The 13,474-nt window shown below is 44.1% G+C and overlaps 1 protein-coding gene across 2 annotated transcripts in view; it reads left to right on the plus strand.

The window, feature by feature from the left end:
* Positions 1 to 523: 523 nt before the first annotated feature.
* tgfbr2b (transforming growth factor beta receptor 2b) overlaps positions 524 to 13,474 on the plus strand; it is a 35,942-nt gene continuing 22,991 nt past the window's right edge. Inside the window, exons 1-4 of one of the 2 annotated variants that reach the window (XM_068324138.1) lie at positions 524 to 738; positions 9,059 to 9,203; positions 9,281 to 9,474; positions 10,937 to 10,993. In XM_068324138.1, coding sequence (XP_068180239.1) covers positions 651 to 738; positions 9,059 to 9,203; positions 9,281 to 9,474; positions 10,937 to 10,993 — 484 coding nt within the window. In that variant the 5' untranslated portion in view covers positions 524 to 650. The remainder of the gene's footprint in view (positions 739 to 9,058; positions 9,204 to 9,280; positions 9,475 to 10,936; positions 10,994 to 13,474) is intronic. The other variant, XM_068324139.1, reaches the window with a different exon arrangement.

A 13,474-nucleotide genomic window follows, 5' to 3' on the forward strand; every position in this document is an offset into this window, starting at 1 on the left:
TTTATTTTTTATTGTGTGCGCCTTATAATCCGGTGCGCCTTAAATATGAAATAAATTATAAAACAAACAAGTTATTGAGTGTGCGCCTTACAGTCCAGTGCACATTATAGTGCGGAAAATACTGTACTTAGACAGTTGTTCTCTGGTTTAACCAACAGTGACAACATGACCTCATTGGTTGAGGTAATATGGGAGAATCTGTGCTGAGTAAATAGATAAACCTCAACATGACTGTAACTGAAGGTCTGTGACTTAAACCTGTAAAAGTTCAAATAAACGACTACAGAGCTGTTTACAGTTCCCGTTTTCAATGATAGGTAATTAGACTACATACACAGAGAAAGAGAGAGAGGGGAAGAGGGAGAGTCCTGCCTCCCTCCTCCGGTTTCCTGGAGAAGTGTGTGTGTGTGTGTGTGTGTGTGTGTGTGTGTGTGTGTGTGTGTGTGTGTGTGTGTGTGTGTGTGTGTGTGTGTGTGTGTGTGTGTGTGTGTGTGTGTGTGTGAAGGAGACAGAGAGAGTACAGTTTGTTTAGCAGTGACTCTCCAGCTGCTGAGCGGATTGGAGCGCACGGATCAGCGGACACAAGAACTCCTTCCTCCTCTGGACTCTCGTTAAGTCGGTTTTTAATGTGATTGAGAGTCTTTGGAAACATGGACGAGCAGAGCTCTTCTTCAACTTTACGTGGACCTTTATTTCTTATCTTCCTCCTAACAGTGTTCCTGGAGCCCGGGACTGCGGGTGAGTTCCACATATCCTAAACTTCACCAAACCTGTTCGCTGCTATGAGCTCATCCCACTCGATTCTTCTGGCAGTCTCAGTGTTTTTGGACCAAATTCTGTGGTAGGCAATCAGTCTGGGAAAGTTTCCTTCCAGTGCGTTACGCATGGCTCTCCAGAGAGCTGAGGTGAGTCAGGCGCAACAGGTGACTCACTCCGCGGCAGCTCCGCTCCGTGTTGCCGCCTGCGCAGCAACAACACACGTGTTTGTACACACACACTAGTCCAGCCCTCATTGAAGAGCAACATCTAGACATGGGAATGGACCAAGGGGCCAAATCCAGGATTCTTCTTCAGTTAGTTTTATTGCAGGATTTTTTTCTTCTTCATTTTTAATTTTGTTTTGTTTCTGAGGAAATAATTCCTGGCTTTTGCTAAAAGCATTCATGAATCTGGAGATGGTATCCTTAGATGTGTGGAGTTTGATCCTGATCTAGATAAGATCCTGGGTCCAGCAAATTAAAATAGGTTCACATAGCATAATCTAAATGAAGGTTTGATTGTGGACAGTTTGCGATTGAATTAAAGACACTGTTGTAAGAGAGAGATCTGCTGAGCTCAATTCTAGTTGGGTAATGTGTTGAACTTGTAAGACGTCAGTCCCACTTTCTCCTGTCCACACTGTAAACCCATGTGCTAACACTCGCAATTTAACACACTTGGCCAGCTTCCATCTGTCAAAGCGTGACATCTCCCGTTTCGTTAAACCGCAGAAACTCCCCAACAACTGAAAGCAGCATTTACATGAAATGTAAATTCTGCCCTCAGCTCTTGTCATATGGTGGCTGTTCCTCTGTTCCTGCTTCTCTCTGCTGGCTGTCTCTGCCCTCCTCCCACGATGCATCCTATTTTCAAGCTGGAAATCCCACATACCAGAAGGACTGAGTGGTGCTGTTGCATTGTATGTGTCACAAATAGACACACGCGCACAGGACAATACACAAACATCCACCCTCATGCCCTCACGCTCCCATAGGGCACTCCTTGTTACTCTGTCATCTCCAGACCCGCCTGAAGCACCAGGACCAGTCCTGTTGCCCTTAGATTGGATTTCTTTCTGGTTTTTTTAGTCAATGTGAAGTAGTTTGTTCTTCCCTCCTTAACTTAGTCCTTGTTGTTGGTCAAACACAAGCTTGTATGAAAGGGCCAGTGAAAAATTAAAGGCAGAAGGAGGAAGAGGTTATGTATGAATTTATATTCTCATGTTAAGTCCAGCAAAGCCTTTATTCCTGCTATGTTTACCCTGACTTAATGTGCTTTGTGATAAGAGGAGAGGAGAGGAAAGGAGAGGAGAGGAGACCCACTACAACCTCCTTTTAAGTATTTTCTTGTGATTTTTGACCATATTAGTCAACTTTCCCTCGTGTTCTACCCACCTGACTGGCTTTGTTGACTTCTCTGGTCAAAAAAGAAGAATGGATGAGGCAAAGGTGAAGATAAAGACATGTAGAATGAGGGGATTACAGCCAAGTTGGATTGAGGTGCACTGAGAAGGAGTTGTTGAGGTGGAAGGATAACTTTCCAGAGCAGAGGGAGAGTGCTCAGCCTCCTGCTGAGGCAGTTACAAACCACTGGACAGCCTCTTGCCTGTTGTCTCCTCTCATTTATGTTTCAGGACTGAAAAGTAGAACTCTACTCAGATTTTCTCAGTCAGGGTTTGGTTTGCTGGAAAGTTAAAACAGTGTTCAAGAATCTCTTGCAGAGGTTTTTTTTTGGAGGACCTTTAGAAGACAAAGGGATCTACTCTCATTAACCCTCTGAACTCTGAGGTCCAGGTAGATTAAACCCTATGCATTTATGTGACTCACTAAATAATGTTTATCTTGCTAATGTTTGGCTCCACAATGCACTGGTGACATGTCTGGGGTGTACCCTGCCTCTTGCCCATAGTCAGCTGATGTATGGATGGAACACGAACATGGACACTAACTGCTAACCCCTAACCCTGACTCCTGTAACCCTAACCCTTACCGAACTCGAACCCTCATCCTTAACTCTAACCCTAACTGAACACCTTAACCCTAACAGTAACCTCAACCCCAACCCAAAGTTTTTCATTTTACCTAACTCCTAACCCTAACTCAATCCCTAAACTCTAACTCCTAACCTAAACCCTAACCCCAATCCCTAACCCTAACCCTGACCCTAACCCTAATTCTAACACTTCTCTCACAAAATCATGGCTGATGCTACTAGAGCTGCAACAGAATGTCCCTACGGTCACTAAACTGACACTTTGTTGGGTGGAGTTGAAGATTTTTCAGTTTCCAGTTATGGTTGAGCAATTTGAAGCAGTTCTTCCTGTTCATGGGTGATAAACTACTGTCTAGTTTCCTGTCTGTCCTCCTGCTTGCTGTGAGCTCACATCCTCAGTGGCTTGGACAAACGGGGGAAGGGGATGAGTAGAGGAGAAAAGTACACTCCATTTGCATCTGAATGACATGCACAATTACGTTTTAATGTTACGCTGGACTAAACAAGTGATTTACACACTCGTCTTGACTTTCTTTAATATCAACAAGTCCAGCAAAGGCATGCATTAGAGTCATTTGTGGGATCCACCAGCAGACATTAGTAGATAACAGTAACACAATACCCCTTCTGCAATAACAGGATCACAAAGAAATCTTACATTTCAATTATGGCCCCTTCAGGAACCACCGGGAGCACAGTTAATGAGACACTTTCCCCCTCCACATTTCCTCTAATGCACTGTTTTTTCATACTGTAATTCCTACACACGGACCAGCAGCAGGAAAGAGAGCAGCGGTAAGAAGAAAGACAGTCAAAGTGCTTTAGCAGCTGGAACAATGAGCCACATACCATCATAGTCTTGCAAGCACAGTTGCCCTTTAACTTAGTGCACCAGCATAATCTTCAAAGTGAAGGGTGTAAAGCTGCAGCCTCTAGCTGTCTGAGATCAACAGCACTGTTATTTCATCATAAATGCAGAAAAGTAAATAAATAGAGGCTTAGAGTGGTGTTTTCCTTTTGCCTCAAAGGACCCTTTGAACCATTTAAAGCAGAATCCGTAACATCGTTGCTCCTAAATATTGGAATCAGCAGAACAGTATCTTAAATGATGGCTGCCATTAAGGCCCATATTTTATTTCCAAGCAGACAAAATTTAGGTCACTTTGATCAGTAATGGTGAAAGCAGGAACTGAAGACTCAACGAAAATTGACCAAAAATAAAGGTTGTAATCTACCATAATATGCAGTCTCAATATAAATACTGGACTATGGTGTAATCAGCTGCTAACTGTTGCCATCATACTAACATTAGTAATACATTGAATGAAGGGAACTACAATGGCAAACTCATTTATGAAATGTTTGTCGGAACAAAAGGCAAAATCTAACCAATGAACCTTCATGAAGTGTCCTAGAGTGTGGGCTGTAGAACCCATTATAGTACTTGACATGAGATGTTAATGTGGACTTACAGTATTCTGTAAATAATTATTTGCTGTAACGTAAAAGCTGTTGGAGCACTTTGGAAAACACATCTTTGCTTTCTTTCATTGAAATGTGAACATCCTTTCTTTAATATGGTGCTTGAGTCCAAAAGTGCTTAGCTTAGCTTAGTTTTGCTTAGCTTAGCATAAAGACTGGAATCAGGACTAAACTGCTCACCTGGTTTCTCCCAAGTTGTAAAATATGTTCATCTACACCTTAAAATTCACTGCATAGGGGGAATACCATAATACGTGTAATGTTGGTGTCTCTTTGGACAAAGACATCTGCTAAGTAATTAAACCTAAATGTAAATAGAGCAGTCTGAGGTTGAGGGAGTATACCCCAGTGAGCAACAGTTCGGTGACTCCTCAGTTCTGTTACTCTGGTTGTTACACAAGCTGCCAGATCCAGTCAGTGAGATTAGTTCATCAAGACAGAGTCCAGGCACTCACCTGTCCCTGAAACCACGACTTCCTTTGAGCTTCAGAGAAGTACGGTGGCCATTTTTATACGCAGCACTCTCACTACTTGTTGCTAAACTATGCTATTACGTTTTGGCTTGAGCTCTTCAGCACAGTGAAGACGTCATCCTTTATCCCTTTAGCCACAGAGAGGAAGCAAGTAAACATACCCTGGAATTGGACAGTTAAACGGTTTGTTTCTGTCAGATAGTAACAGCATCAGGGATTAATAGAGGACATATGACTCCTGTTAATCATTGAGATGCTTTCAGACCCTGTGGTGCACCAAACTGCATGCTTTATTTGCCTCCGAGGCAGTGAGTGGGTGATCCACACTCCGTCCACCAAAGGAGACTCTGTGTGACGGCATGTGTCTTGAAAGTCTATTAACTGAGCTTCCTGTCAGATGCATAATCCAGCCTGTGATCGCGTGTCACACAAAAACACCGACATATCAACGGACTGTTAGAGGGGGATCTGTCGGGTTGGAGGATGTTAGGGAGGAAAAGGAGAAATCCTGTGGATCCTGCTCTGGTCTGGTTTCACGCTTTACGCTGCCATGTCAGTTGATTAAGCGATAGTGCAGATGGCGCTGTGAGCTACTGTTTTGACTACGTTTTGGAATTCAGATGTGTGTGAGGTGTTGTTATTGTTGTTGTTTGTGAGAAAGAGGCTCCTTCTAACATTATAAAGAGGTTATCTTATCAGCTACATGCCTGTCATTCTCTGGCTCTGCACCTCTCTGGCACAAATGGGATGAAACAGTCATATAAAGGGGTTGGTGTAGATTTGTGTGTGTATATTCACCTGAGGTAAATAGTTGACTGCTTGTAGCATCTATTCTATAGCTAACAGAACTCCTATGTGATACACATGGTGCAGAGCTTTAAGGAATTCCGTCCTGATCAGTGAACCAGGGCTTGCCGACATGGAGAGTTACACTCAGACCTCCCAGTTGAAGGAAGCCTTCTCCCACTCATCCTGACCTGCATACTACACACACAGCTTTATCCCACCCTGGAAGTCAGCTTTATTTCCACACAAAAGCAACACAGGCACGCCTACCATTCAAAAGTACAACTTTCACTCGTCTAATGTAGCTTAGCTGGGCTTCACATGCAGCCAGTCTGAGGCCGGCAGTCAGGAACCTTGGAGTCAGGGAGGCAAGTCTGAACCGGTAAGAGCAGGAGATCAGAGAGGCGTCGCGGCTCAAGTCATGCTCAGAGAATGACAGGGATGAGATGGTAGTGATTACACTGCCAGCCCAGGTAGCGCGACCCTTGTACCACATGTAATACCCTCCAAAACTACCAAGGTGAAGCTCTCCGACAACGTAACCATGAATTAGAGCTGATTGTGCCTGTAATTTCTTTAATTGCTTTAACCTATAGCTATAACCCCTGTAATCAGTGAACTCTGTCTGTACCTGAGTTTGGAATTAACCACATCAGTCGCGTTGGAGACGTGAATCATTTGATAGTTGTGATCTGACATGCGAGTCTGTTCATGCAGTACTTCCATTAGTCCTAGATTTGATTGGATATCACTAGTCCTCTAGTTAGTGTGAATATAGATGGAATCTGATTTATTGCTTCTTCATGCAGAGGTTTTAGGTTTGGATCTCATGTGGTTTGATCTGAGGAAAGCAGCAGCTTGGCACAGCTACATATTGATTCAGCTGAGGTCGCCTGTGCTTTAGTGTGGTTGTGGACTATTTTAACCGGGCCTGACGGTTTTCTTGGGTCCTGTGCAGCACATTTGAGCTGGCTGATGCTGGGACAGTCAGTGGTGTAGGTGGTGACCTGGTTGCATTGTCCTTGTGTACGGACATTTGTGTTCTTGACCTGGTTAAATTTGTCATCTAGTAAACCAGTGAGTTTTCTTATTTTCATTGATGGAAACATGGAAAAATTAAGTGCACATAATTCATTTTTAGGTGTTATGAGAAAATCTTATTTCACATGCAAGGTGTTAGTCTTAGAGATGAAAATTGTCTTGGACTGCCCTGCAGAGAAGTTCCAAACAGATCTAGGCAGCTTTTAGAATCTTTCAGCAAAAGAGTTTTTCCAACATCAAAATGAATCTGGTTGGATTAAAACAGTTCTCATAATGTGCTGTCCTTTACCTACTCGCATAAAACAAAACATCAGGCATACATGTAAAAAAAACTGTGCCGCTAAAGAACCAAACACTGGTCTCAGGAATGGGTGGACGCTGATTCAGAGCTACATGAAGAGTGAATTCTGAAATAGACTGTCAGATGACAGTTTTACATAAAGGTAAGGAGTCATAAATATGATGTCTCATCCTGTGGGGATCACATGTATTTATAACAAATGTCACAAGACTGATAAATGAAGGTAGTTATGAACCAAAGGCCAACCATATCTACGTTGTTTGCCCCAGAAGACATGAGTCTTCTCTTGATGACATCTTTCAGTGCCCAGCTGTGGCTTGGAATTTTTTATTACTTGTCACGGCTTGAACAAGACTGGTGATGAGGACCCAAAAGCACGACAGTGAAGCAGGCGGATCAAGTCCAAAAACAGGTTTTATAGGACAAGCTGGGGTGCAGGGAACGGGAGCAGACTCGGGCTGGGGTGCAGGGAACGGGAGCAGACTCGGGCTGGGGTGCAGGGAACGGGAACAGACTCGGGCTGGGGTGCAGGGAACGGGAGCAGCCTCGGGCTGGGGTGCAGGGAACGGGAGCAGACTCGGGCTGGGGTGCAGGGAACGGGAGCAGACTCGGGCTGGGGTGCAGGGAACGGGAGCAGACTCGGGCTGGGGTGCAGGGAACGGGAGCAGACTCGGACTGGGGTGCAGGGAACGGGAGCAGACTCGGACTGGGGTGCAGGGAACGGGAGCAGACTCGGACTGGGGTGCAGGAACAGAACCAGGTGCAGGTGCAGGAACTAGCTGACGTCTGGACGTGGGGACGAGAAAGCTGGCGTCCGGGCGCAGAGACGGGAGCAGGCCGGGACGCAGAGAAGAAATACAGTCTGCCCCTAGGCGGCCATCAATGCGAGTAGCCAGAGCGATGAGAGAGTCCAGATCCGCAGGAGGATCCCACGTTGCTAATTCATCTTTTATACGGTCTGCCAGTCCATTATAAAAAATGTCAGAGAAGCGGGGTTTCAGTCACTCTCCGCTGCCATGGTGAGGAACTCTATTGAGTAATCTACCACAGATCTTCCCCTTGAGATAAGTTCAACAGACCCCTGGCTGCCTCTCTTGCCGGCATCACATGATCAAAGACCTTTCAAAACTCGGGGAGAAGGACTGGACAGAGGCACAGACAGGCGACTGCCACTCCCACTCGGCGGTCCCCCAATCTCGTGCTCTTCCCGTGAGCAGAGAGATGATGTACGCCAGGCGGGATCGCTCAGTTGGAAAAACTGAGGGTTGCTGCTCAAAGACGAGAGCATTGGACCAGAAAAGGGCAGCAGGTACCTGGGGCCCCGGAACAACATTTCGGAGGTGGAATCCAGGCCTCAGAACCAGTTGCCGACAGAGCAGGAGATTTGGGAACGGCAGAGGGAACTCGGCGACCCGGTAGAGCCGGCAAAAACGAAGCAAGATGTTTGCGAGAAGGTCCATACTGCGCTCCTGGCGAGCGGTCATGGAGCGAATGACCTCAGTTAAAAACTAGAGGTAATGGTCATAACGCTGGGTCCGATTAGGTTCGAATGTAGGGTCTCGCTGAGTAGGATCACTGTCGGCTGGGTTCATTTTGGCCAGATTGTTCTGTCACAGCTCAAACAAGACAAGGTGAGGACCCAAAAACACGACAGTGAAGCAGGCGGATCAAGTCCAAAAACAGGTTTTATAGGACAAGCAGGGGTCAGGTACCAGGTAATCAGTCCAAACAGCAGACGAGTGAGGTGGATGGCAAGCAAACAGGCAGAGTCCAAAATCAGGCAGTTCATACACAAAAATGTTTCAAACAAACTAGGCAGACAAATCCAAAAGGGGTCGACAAAAGGCAGGGTCCGGAAAACAGAAATCAGGATAACCGGCAGGAATCAAAGGCTGGAGAGTCAGGGCGAACACTAAACAATCTTGCAGAGTCCTGAGGGCTGAGCTGGGTTTATGAAGACTGATGGCTGATAAGGGGAGTACTTGCAGGTGAGCGAAGGGAAGGCAGGTGCAGGGAATGAACTGATTGCAAGTGGGACTGATTCTGAAATAGCATGATAAGTTAGTGACCGGAAAACAAACAATAATAATAGTCCAGAGACTTGACAATTACTAAGCCAACACATTCCTGATTTGTACTAGAGCAATAACCAGGGAAATGGGGTTAAATAGTGTTTCAAATGTGACACCTTGAAGCCTGATTAATATGTTTGTGTCCTCTGCAGGTATGCCCCATTTTTACCCCATGAACCAGCTGTGTAAGTTCTGTGACCTGGAGCTGTCCTCCTGCACCGGTGTAGGGACCTGCATGTCCAACTGCTCCATCACCTCCATCTGTGAGGAGCTGAATGAAGTGTGTGTGTCTATCTGGTAGGTCATCACCTCTCCATCTCTTAGATGTGAGTTATCAGGTAATCAGTTCTTAATGTGGTTTCTTTGCCTTTTAGGAGAAAGAATGAGACACACTTCTCCATTGAAACCCTGTGTCATGACCCGTCCAAGCCTCTGTATGGCGCTCTGCTGGACGACTACAACAGCTCCACCTGTGTGATGAAGGAGAAGAACACTACGGGTGGGATGGCCTACTTCTGCTCCTGTACCGACGAGGAGGAGTGTAACGACAAGCTGCTATTCTCTCCTAGTGAGTACATGAAAATCCTCCTACAATATTAAGATGAGAATGAACACATTCAGAGTAAGGTAAAAAACAAGTTAACAAACCAAGTTTTTATATTTATTACATACACAGGCCTTTGTGTGCATGTGCAGCTTATGTACACTAGATCATTCAGCATACTGTAGATTGAATTGTATATCGTCTTCTGGATCAATGATTAAAAACCTCATTACACTGTCTGATACTGTGCTAATCATGTACTTATCACAGCTTTACCAATAACCTTAACACATTAATCTTCCAACTTCTGTTGAATGAATCAATCAAAAATCCAAATTAGCATTACACCTTCCACTAAATGTCATATTTCACAGTATTATTTGTAGACATTTCTTGTCTTTTTTTTTTTTTTTTTGTAATGTAGCTTGTAGTTCATGTGTGATTGAAAGACTGATAAATGAAGGTAAAGATGGCAATGTGGGTGTCAAGGGAGAAGAGGAAGAATTTGAGCTGTGAGTGAGAGGAGCCCTCAGGAGGAGCAGGACATGACTGTATGTTAGTTATAAAGATAACCTAAAGCAACACAGAGTGGAACTAGTTACACTAAACATGGTGCTGCATTGTAGCAAACTTTAATTGTGCCGTCTGATACTCAGAATCGATAGAGCCAATTCCTCATGAGTGAATTTAGTCACTGATATATATATAAAGATTGTAAGAGACCTAGCAAAGTCGCTGAGGGGACATGATAAATTCTGGGATGCTTGAGTGTGTGTGCTGCAAGCTCTATGCTTCTTACCACTCAAACATATTCCTGACAAAAATAATCTGAGCCTAATCCAAAATACAGTATGTATATATTTATTCAACTTCAATAACTGCTTCTTTTCGCTGTTGCGGGTTGCTGGAGCCCATCCCAACGGACTGGGGACGAAAGGCAGGGTACACTCTGAGCGCAATGCCGGTGCACTGCGGAGCCACATTTAGACAGACAAACACGCGCACACACACTCACACCTACGGGCAATTTGAGACCGGCCGATTCGCCTGAAGTGCATGTTTTTGGAGGTTGGAGGAAGCTGGAGAACCAGGAGAGAACCCATACAGACACGGGGAGAACATGCAAACTCCACACAGAGGGGGACTCAAACCCGTAACTACCTTACTGTGCGGAGACAGCGCTACCCACTGTGTCCCCCCCCCAGTATTTATACAATATGCAGCTGGAACACAGTGCAGGATATATTTGACAACAATGCATTTGCTCAGAGAAGCAAATATTCAGCATTTTTTTTAACAAATACGTTGCAGTTTTTGCTCCCACGCTTTCTGGACCAGTTTTTATATTTTTATGAAATTCTCACAGTACTGACCCTTGACCCTCAAAAAGGCACATCTGTTTGGGTTTTGGCCTTTTTCTTTCATGACTTTGTTGGTTAATGGATCATTGATTGTCAGGCTCATCATTATGTTTGTCTGTTTACAGCAACTCTGAATGTATTTGATGGAGATATCAGGACAGCAAGAAATCAGACAAATCATGGTAATCACACCTGCTTTCAGCTGCTTTTAGCAAAGCCTTGGCAAAAGATCCCAAAAAAGTAAATCAGTGCAGCTCATCCGACGTTATTTGCTTAGCAGGGAGCTACATTTGTGCTCTTCACTCATATTTCAGCCGTGAATGAGTGAATGCATTCATGTCCATTGCCTTTATTGCTGCTTTTGTCTTTCATTTAACAATAAATCATCTCTTTGTAGTCGTCCTTCCACCCTCCCACACTCGCCCTCCTTCACTTTCTCCCCAACCACAGACAAGGAAACTCTGTGTGTGTTTTGACTTTTAAATCTATTCTTATGCATTTCAGAAGGTGTGGGTGTTTACTTTTTCTTTTCTTTTTTTTGAAGTTGCTGCCGTCTAATAACAAGTGTGTCAACATAAAAAGGAAGTGCTGCTTGTATTATACATGAACAACATTTGGGGAATCCTCATAGCTGTCGTACCAGTGTGTGTTTGAGCGCTGCATGGCCCTCTGCTGACGAGGAGAATGTCTCAGACTCTGTGTGTGTGTGTGTGTGTGTGTGTGTGTGTGTGTGTGTGTGTGCGTGCGTGCGTGTGTGCGTGTGTGTGGTTGCGTAGGCTGAAGAGCTCAGACATACGGTTTCCTGTCTGTGTTGAGCTCAAATCAGAAACATCTCCAGCAGATGGTGAGCAGGCCTCTGGACGCAGGTCACCTCACTGAATGACAGGAGGCTGAGACTGTGCTATGATGATGCTATGTTCCAGAATCTATCAATTAATCGATCAATCACTTATCACATCCTTCAGCTGGATGAGAGGTTATGCTTTTGGAGTTGTGTTTTGGGAATCGAAATGTACTTTTTAAAGCTTGCATGCCCTCATATGCATCTCTGAAGGCAGGTTGGAGTTGTCATTTTTTAAAGTGACCACTCCATTATTGAGACACATATTACAAATAACTGTATATGTCCATGGGTAATGTTCAGTATGTCCATGGTAATGTCCCTTTATTTGTTGAATGCAATTCTTCATTCATTCAGGACACTCTCTTAAGCCCAAAAGTTAAAAAAAGAAAAAGTGACCCACAATACCCTAAAACAATACATTTGAATTGTATTTTCAGCATTTTTTTGTTTGACTTAAATCTATGTTATAAGTAAAAGCCACCATTTATCAAAGTGTGACGTATAAAGATTGTGAATATCTTAGTTCAACAGACAGCAGAAAGACAGCAGGCAATGAATCAGCTGTCATCACTCTTCTAAAATACAGATTATTAGTGTTATAACAACAACAACAACAACAACAACAACAACAACAATAATAATAATAGCAGTAGTAGTATTTTTTTTTTACCATCATCACATGGAGTTTATCAATTGACAGCAGACATTTAGCAAACAAGCTGGGATTCTAACATTTTTCTAAATTATCAATGTAAAATAGTAACGACTGAACAGATCAGTCTATTTCAGTCAGCTATAGACTGAACTGAGACTCCTCCCATCAGTTATTGATCCTTATTGATCACCAGGGAGTGCATTATTTCATGAACGTGGACTGGTTATACTGGGACTGAGTGGACTGGTTATAATGGGACTAGTTGAAATGACTTTGTTGGTTGGACTGGTGCAGATGATGACATGTGTCACACCTCTGGTGTCAGTAAGCGTGAGACAGTTCATCTACATACAGAATTCCTTACGAGGACTGAAAGCAGCACAAAGTAGTGTGTCACATTTTGTGTAATTACACACACACACACACACACACACACACACACACACACACACACACACACAGAACGAGTGTGGGTTGGGGTTGTGGTTCCTTCCTCCCATTGAGGACACATGCAGCAGGAAGTCTGTGGCTGTTTATTAGACCAGTGCCGTCTCTTATTCCTCTACACATACCTCACATTGTTTGGCCGTCCATTACATTCTGATGATGTGTGTGTGTGATAGTGTTTGTGCTGGGTTTACTGCCTGAGCATCACATTTGTGGATTGTTACACACCATCATGGTTTGACGCACCAAAATAATTGTAAGTGTGACACTGAGAGAGGGAGAGAGAGAGCAGCCAACCTACAGCAGCAAACCTTTATCAGGGCTTTTTGAAATTTATTGTAGCATATCCAAAGTTAATCAGATAGGAAGACAAAGTTGTGTGATAACCTGGTGGAACAGAGCTCAGAGAGACCTGATGAAATCAAACTACGTTTTAGGATTTGTGCTTCAGCTCTCTTGCTTGAAGGAACAGTTTGTCCCAGATGATGGATAAACAGTTTCCAGCCCAGACGTTCAGTTGACATAGTCCACGCCTTCAGAAACCTTTCAGATGATGCTGACAGTAGACTCTCAAGTGATGCGAATGAGATCTCACAAAGCACACACACTTTATTACCCCCACCAACAGGGTGTAAAATTACAGCGTCATTGATGAATCAAATGACTATGTGCCATTTGACCAACACATTTATCTCCTATCCTCTTCTGACAATAATG

This window comes from Antennarius striatus, chromosome 9, assembly GCF_040054535.1.
Source record: "Antennarius striatus isolate MH-2024 chromosome 9, ASM4005453v1, whole genome shotgun sequence".
Taxonomy (NCBI): Eukaryota; Metazoa; Chordata; class Actinopteri; order Lophiiformes; family Antennariidae; genus Antennarius; species Antennarius striatus.